This window comes from Triticum aestivum, chromosome 2B, assembly GCF_018294505.1.
Source record: "Triticum aestivum cultivar Chinese Spring chromosome 2B, IWGSC CS RefSeq v2.1, whole genome shotgun sequence".
Taxonomy (NCBI): Eukaryota; Viridiplantae; Streptophyta; class Magnoliopsida; order Poales; family Poaceae; genus Triticum; species Triticum aestivum.
Genome location: NC_057798.1, coordinates 483,895,076 through 483,903,012, shown reverse-complemented (window position 1 = coordinate 483,903,012; position 7,937 = coordinate 483,895,076). Strand labels below are relative to the sequence as shown.

General features: G+C 47.4%; 1 protein-coding gene across 1 annotated transcript; it reads left to right on the top strand.

Moving 5' to 3' along the window:
* Positions 1-910: 910 nt before the first annotated feature.
* On the top strand, positions 911-5,438 carry LOC123039262 (uncharacterized). Its single transcript, XM_044462497.1, has 3 exons — positions 911-2,336; positions 4,321-4,378; positions 5,183-5,438. The coding sequence occupies exons 1-2, from the start codon at positions 911-913 to the stop codon at positions 4,374-4,376; spliced, it is 1,482 nt and encodes a 493-aa protein (XP_044318432.1). The 3' UTR covers positions 4,377-4,378; positions 5,183-5,438.
* Positions 5,439-7,937: the final 2,499 nt, after the last annotated feature.

Genomic DNA, 7,937 nt, shown 5'->3' with positions numbered 1-7,937 from the left:
TTGCAACAAAACAAAACTTAAAATAAAACTGAAAAGGTGAAGACAAAACTGAAAATTAATTATAACGAAAACTCTAAACATAAAGACTAGGAATACTAGACTCCTCCTCGGCAACGACGCCAGAAAAAAGGGCTTGATATCTCCTTTTTGTTGACTTATTGGAACTAAAAAGAGTATCCCGCACCTATTTCCCCCTAGGTGACCCTGGGTTATCGAACCCACGAGAGAAAGATTTTCTAGAAGCGATGGTCTCTAGCAAGCTTTTGTCGTGTCAAATCCATCTTTTGACCAGACCATCAAGCAAATATTGATTCAAACACTTATAATAAAAAGAGGTACGGTGATGAGTTATTAATGGTTACAACCATGTATTGGTGTTGGAATAAAAAATGATATTAGTTTGTGATCGGAAAACCACCCATTAAGAGGTGTTTGCTTCGTTTGAAATGGGGATGTGTCCAAATAACATCCTGACTGGCACGAGTCCTGCATCAAGAATCAGTTGTCCTGTTGAAGACCCTATTCGTCTTGCGGGGTTGCCCCGATAATTAAGATAGATATGTCAGACAAAAACTTTGGGCGTTTAATGACTACACCTTATGAATTCCAAGGATATGGTTTGTGTTACCTTACTAAACCTTGCTATCACCGGTGTTCTGAATAATACTTTATGGTCCCCTTGCTTCTAGCCTCACCGGTGCTTGATCTTGCAAGAATGAAGATCACGGACCAGACAAAAGATACTTCATGAAGCAATTTTATTTTACACATACAGCGCTCCTCGTTTCCAAGGAGTTAGACGGACAAATTAAATTTTCCGCGCGCTACGAAATGCTTGGACGATGGTTGGACAGGACTGGCCGAGTGACACGCTACAGTCTGATAAACCATCCAGGTATCCAACGGGAGCATGCCAAGCACATGCCAAAGGCTGTTCCTTTCCTTCTGTCAGAGCAGAGCCAGCGCCCTTCCCTTCCCTCCCCTTCCCTCGGACTCTTCGACCGGCTTCACCAAAGCATTCCCTCCCCCAAAATCACCCAAAGCCCTCTCCGGCCCGCTCTCCTCTTCAGCTGCTACCAAATCCATCGCCGCCGCCGCCTCCGCGGAAATGCTGCTCCCGCTCCGTCGCCTCTCCGGCCACCTCCGCCGCGCCGCCTCCGCCTCCGCGCTGCTCCCGCCCCGTGGCCTGCACGGCCACCTCCGTCGCCCCCTCTCCGCCGCCTCGCCCCCTCCCTGGGCGATGATCTACCGCATATCGGTCACGCCGAACACCACCCGAGACGCGTCCTTCTGGCTCGCGCCGCCGCCGTCAGCCACTCTCTTCTCCCTCCCCGAGCGGGTGTTCAGCAGCATGGAGCACCCCCGCGCCGGCGGGTACACCGACAACTACGCCAGCGTCGTCTTCGCCTCGAGCGGCGACGGCCTCCTCCTCCTCAAAGCTACCTGGCATCGCTTCAGCGCTCACGCCAGCCTGGACAGCCCAAGGCCAAGGGAAGTGCTCGCCAAGGAGGAGCACGTGCTCTACGTGTGCAACCCCGTTACCGGTCAGCTGGTCCGCCTCCCGCCCTCCTGGGGCACGAAGCATTTGACAACGGCCACGGGGCTCCTCACCCAAGCCGACCGTGGGCGCGGGCCGCCTAAGAGGTACGCCGCCGCCGAGCTCATCGAGGCGCTCAAGGACGACGTGGTGCACTTCGTGTTGTGTCGGTTCCGCTCCGAGACTGGAAAGTGGGACGTCAAGGAGCGGCTGTCCCCGCTGCCGCCTGGGCGACTGATGCGCATGAGGAATCACGAAGTGCTGGCTTTCGCAGGCCGTCTGTGGTGGGTGGACGTGAGCTGGGGCGCCGTCTCCGCCGACCCGTTCAAGGACGAGCCTCAGCTCGGCCATGTCAAGCTGCCGGAAGGCAGCGAGCTTCCTGACCAAGACGCCAATGAGGGGTTAGAGCTTACCAAGCACAGACGCATGGGGGTCAGCGACGGCAGACTGCTATATGTGGAGGTTTCAGAGGAGGAGCCATTTCAGATCAAGTCGTTCGTGCTGGATGGTGAGAGCGGCCCCTGGGCGCTGCAGCACCAGGTGTCTCTTGACACGCTGTGGCCCAATGGTGGGGATGGTACCAAGGAGAGGCCTTTGGTTGTGGCCATTGATCCCCTCAACACTGACCTGCTGTACCTCAACATGGGCAGTGAAGAAATTGTTAGCGTCGACTTGCGCAGGAACAGGGTCATTGGTGCGTATTCTGTGTTGAGCAGTGACATTCCTACAAGATGCCGCTTGGCAAATATCTTCCTGCCATGCGTGCTTCCTTCATTCCTCGGATCAAGCCTGATTCCAGGTGAGCTCACACTCGCACATTTCGGTTCTGCCACCCTTCCTACGTGCATACTAGTTAGTCTGATTGACATTAAGTTATATAAGCATGCCTGCCTGAAATCATGGTAAACTGTTCTATGTATCAGTTATTTCACTGTCTCAGTTCGATGATGCAATGTACAGAAATATATACTTTTTGTTGAAGGGAAACAGTGGGAAAATCCCGCCTGCATTTTTTTATTTAAAATACTAAAGCAATATATACAGAGAGTACAGATTTACAAAGATAAACCCAGAGAGTTCAATAAAACGAAAAGATATGAGAAGAGAAGAGAAGAAAAGCTATGTAGCAATGGAGGAAGTAGGCTTAACCATTCCTTAAAACTGAGGGCATATTTGCTTCTAGTTCTGTGCTATGTTTATAAAGCGGTAAAGTGAAGAGAGGCGCTAGGGGGGCGCCTCACTGCTTAAGCGATAAAGCGTAAAGCGAGGTGACGCTTTAGACAGACTCTGAACCTGATGGGCAGTATAATAGAGCACCATTTAGTGAGACATATATATGTTGATTCTAATCCACCAGTGAGCCCATATATTCTGATCCATCCACTAAGCAGTAAGCAACTAGCCAATTGCTATAAGAGAGGCAGTAGCACCTAACAGCAGAGGAGTTGTGCATAGCATAACACACAACAGAGCAGAAAAGGCTGGTGCAGATCTGAGGAAGCTGCTGCCAGAGGAGAGAGGAAAGAGCTGAAAGCCTGGATATTTGCACGCTCTGGTTTTGGTTCTCTCTCTTTCTTTCCCCTCCTGTAACTGTTTCAAATGTGAGCCCAGCCCTGTTTCCCTGCCAGGAATCTCTGTACCCTGCCTGGCAAGTCTAAGGCGTCCTCTCTGCCTTAAAGCGCCAATCAGGACGCCTAAGCAGGCGCTTCAGACGCTTTAATGTCTAAGGCGGACGCCTTAGACACATGTCTAAAGCGAGTTGGACGCTTTGAGCCTGGAGGGCGCTCTAACGCTTAAGCGTCGCTTAAGCGACGCTTTAGGGACGCTTTACAAACAGAGGTTCTGTGGCTAACCATGCCTAGTTCCTCTTTATATATCATTTTCCATCGCTGAGAAGTGGTCTTTTCATTTCTGAAGATTTTGTTGTTTCTTATTATCTGAATGACCCAGGCAGCTAAGATCATGATCTCCATATAAGAAGGCACAATTTGCTTCTTCTTGATATCCCCAAAAGCCCCAAGAACCAATAGTTCCCTTCCTCTGTTAGGGGCTTAGGGCAGACAAAATCCCGGCATTGCACTGCGAAATCACATTCCCACAAAAAATGGCACATAATTCAAGTTCTTGTACAATATATTGTAGCTGTTGTCGACATAATAATATTGTAGCCACGAAATACGTACTATTTAAAGCTTTCCTTGTTAACACAATAATATTGTAGCTGTTGTTCAAGTTATTGTAACTTCTACCTTGATCAAAGGATGCCTGATTCCAGGTGATCACATTGGCACATGATATGTCTACCGCATAAGTATTGTCCTGGTTACTGGTTAGACTCTAATTGTCATAAGTGTTGTTTGAAACACGTGCTGAGTTCCTGGTAACTTCATAGCATTTTTCCAGATAGTGAAGAGTTGCATCTGCATCAAGGATTCATCACACAGCCAAGTTTTATTACATTGTTTCCGCTAATATGTAGGAGTACATATTACGACAAAACCAAAATTATATTGAACTGAGGCTCTTAAGCATCACTGATTTTAAGATGATGACGCCGCTCGTGTCTAGTAAGTAGCTCCTTGAGCACGACCCCCCAAGTTATAGCTACCTAGAATAACTATATCCTGATGCTCTGGTTATTCCGACAAAACCAAATAGACCAGCATATCGCAGCTCAATTATTTTACGGAGTGCACCTGTGTGTGTGCAGCTATAAATCCCTGTCCTGTTGTGGTAGGTATCATTCAAATTCTAGTACCTTGACCAATGAACTTTTTTTCCAGGCAAGCGGAAAACTATAGCGGATACTCTGGTTCGTGTAGACAGTTGCAAGAAATGAAGGTACTAACTACCAAGTTACCAGCCAATGTATGTAATATGTATGGCTAAAGCTTCTTTATTGACCCATTCATATTACATACATTCGCATTCTTAGGATGTTGTATTCTTCTAACATACATTCATGAGTAATTGCCAGGTGGCGTGTTATCGTGGGTTGTAAACAATCAAACTCTATTATCCTCTTAATTAATTGATGAGGCAAATCTTTTGCCTCCGTTTTGAAAAAAAAACATATATCTCTCATTCAATCCATGCAGTTTGACTTAGATAAAAAAAATGTAAAAAATACCGAACTAAGTTACTGAATTAGATTTCAGTGTCAATGCCATATTCTTTGACCTGTTAAAAATATATTCATTTCACAACGGTGCCTTATATCAACAACCTGTATTGATGGTGCCGCTGAAAATTATTGATCAATGTTTGTTTTAGCTGGACCTTTCATCCAAATATATTAGTATTTCTGAACTAGCAGTACAAAAACTACAAATTAGGCAAGACCTTATATAGTGTACAAGAGCCTGACATACACTTTGCAGTGTCATCATTATGACTAGTATTCGTTTTCCTGAAATATTGTCACTGGTCAGCCTGAAATTCAAACGTTATTTTGTTAAGAATTGATCACCGCGTAATTTTCTTCTTCAATCAAGATATACTAGAAATAAATATGTTGCACATATTGCAAATACTGTTGTGGTACTGACTGCTGTTTACACAGGTCGTCTTGTTTTTTCTATATCACCTCTTGTTGAGAAATCCATCTCATTGCTGTTCACTAACTTTTCTTATTTTATTTCTCAGGTTGCCTAGAACTAACAAATGTACTTGCTCTAGTGATTTCTGAAGCTGATGGCAGTAGTTTGCTCAACTCTCGTTTTGTCGAAAATCTGGAGGTCTCTGGGTGTTTTTAGAGTTGGTCCCGTTTTGGGGATAAACTTGAGAAGTTTGGCCTTGTTGTAGTTTGCTGATGAACCATCTCCTTCCGGGGAAAATATGGGAGTTGTTCTGCGCTTCCAGTCAAGCTGGAACATTTCAGTAGATTTACTCAATTAGATCAGCATATAGTATGACCTGCTGAAATCTGAGATGGGCTCTAGGCCCATATTGCAATTTCTGAAAAATCTCTAAGGGCCCATGTGGGTTATATGACATTAGGTGTGGTGGGAAGTTTAGTCCCACCCCGGAAGTGGAAGGAGAGTTGGAGTGGTTTATAAGGGTTTCTCTTCTACATGCTATTGGAGCTTGAGAAGAGAAGAGGCCCTCGCGCACTCCTCCGCCGCCCGCCTCGCCACGCCACGCCTCGTCACGACGCGACGCGACGCGCCGTGGGTTGCGGGATTGAGCCGAGCCGAGCTCACACCTACGCGCTTATTTTTGCCAGTCACTAACGGAGAGTTTTCTGACAGCTGGGCCACGATCTGAGACGTCGGATCGTGGGCTGTCACGGACTCGGACTTGGGTCGAGCCCACGTCTCTCCACGCGGCTGCGCCTATAAGTATGCGGTGTCTCCTAACCCTAGCCGCCACGAACAGATCACATCTGCTCATGCGCACGCCCACCGTCGTTCCTTTGCTGCTGCTGCCGCCGGTGACTCCATCCCGTCCGCCACGTACACGGTCGACGGGAGAGCAGGTCTCCGAAACCACGCCCTTCTGGTTCCTGTACGGGGTGAGGGGCGAATAGGTTTTTGGGCAGCGATTACGCGACTGCTCGCTTCCGATCGTCTACTTCCTCTACGTCCGCGTCACCTTCGTCATCACCATGTCCACCGACGCCGATCGTGCCGCCGCCGAGAAAGCTGAAGCCGACAAGAAGGTCGCCGAGGACGCCGCTGCTGCCACCAAAGCCGCGGCCTCTGCGTGGCCTACTGGAGGGTATAACTCGTTTATCCCGCTCCTGATTATTTTCATATTAGCAGTACTAGTAGTATGTGTAGATTTGTCTACTGTTTGCTTAGTACGTGCATGTTTAGATCAGAGTGAGTACGTCATCAACTTAGTCAATGCCATGCTAGTGATTTACTCATGGATTAATTTAATCGAGAAATTGCCTATTTACTCAACAATCCAAAAACCTATTATGTGTAGGAATTTCTCGGTAAGTGGCTTTGCCGCTGCACTGAAATCGGATAAGTTTACCGGTACATACTTCAAGCGTTGGCAGACTAAGACCACGTTATGGCTCACGGCTATGAACGTGTTCTGGGTCACCGGTGTCTCCACGGGAACGATTGCTCCTGAACAGGAGAAGGCGTTCAAGGAGGCTACCGTTGTGTTTCTCGGAGCAGTTCTTAGCGTGATCGGAGATAAACTGGTCGACGCATATTTACATGTGCATGTCGCCAAGGACTTGTGGGAGGCGCTCGAATCTAAATTCGGGGCCGCCGATGCAGGGAGCGAGATGTATATTATAGAGCAGTTCCACGATTACAAGATGGTTGAAAACCGTCCTGTATTGGAGCAGGCTCATGAGATAATATGCACTGTTAAGGAACTTGAGCTTCTCAAGTGCGAGTTACCGGGCAAGTTTGTCGCGGGCTGCATAATCGCTAAGCTCCCTAATTCCTGGAGGAACTTTGCCACCACTTTGAAACATCAGAGGCGTGAATTATCTGTGGAGGATGTCATTGGCCATCTGAGTGTTGAGCAGAATTCGAGGGCAAAAGACTCGCACGGAAAAGGGGCCGAAGGGACTTCTGTTGCCAACATGGTGAACCAGAAGAACTTCAACTCCCACAAGCCCAAGGGAAAGAACGGTGTCCAACACAATACCGACTTTAAGAAGAAGGGTAAGAAGACCTTCAAGAAGAACAAGAAGGACGAGGGCTGCTTTACTTGTGGTTCGGTTGAACATTGGGCCAACAAGTGCCCAAACAAGTACAAGAAGTCAGGACAGGAATCCAAGTCTGTCAACATGATTGTGGGCAACAATGAGAATGGTGCATCTGGGTACGGTAATTTATTTACTGTTTTTTCAGTGTTTCAACCCAACGATTGGTGGGTGGACACAGGTGCAGGTGTTCATGTGTGTGCTGACATTTCATTGTTCACTTCTTACCAGGTCACAGGTCACGGGTCCGTATTGATGGGGAATGGCGCGAGTGCTTCTGTTCATGGTGTTGGCACGGTCGATCTGAAGTTTACTTCGGGAAGGATCGTGCAGCTGAAGAACGTGCAGCATGTCCCCGCCATCAAGAAGAACCTCGTTAGTGGCTCCCTTCTATGTAGAGAAGGGTTTAAGTTGGTTTTTGAGTCTAATAAATTAGTTGTTACAAAATATGGACTCTTTGTTGGAAAAGGTTATGAGAGCGGAGGGATGTTCCGCCTTTCCCTCGCAGATTTTTGTAATAAAGTCGTGAACCATATTCATTCGAATGTTAATGAATCTGAAGTTTGGCATTCACGTCTTTGTCACATTAGTTTTGGTGTTATGACGCGGCTAGCCAAGTTGGATTTAATCCCGAGTTTCACTTTAGCCAAAGGTTCTAAGTGCCTTTCATGTGTGCAAGCTAAGCAACCTCGCAAGCCTCATAAGGCCGCGGAGGAGAGACACCTG

Coding starts and splice junctions, on each gene's coding strand:
- LOC123039262 (XM_044462497.1), top strand. CDS start 911: ATGCCAAGCACATGCCAAAGGCTGTTCCTTTCCTTCTGTCAGAGCAGA. Junction 2,337..4,320: donor CGGATCAAGCCTGATTCCAG/GTGAGCTCACAC, acceptor CTTTTTTTCCAG/GCAAGCGGAAAACTATAGCG.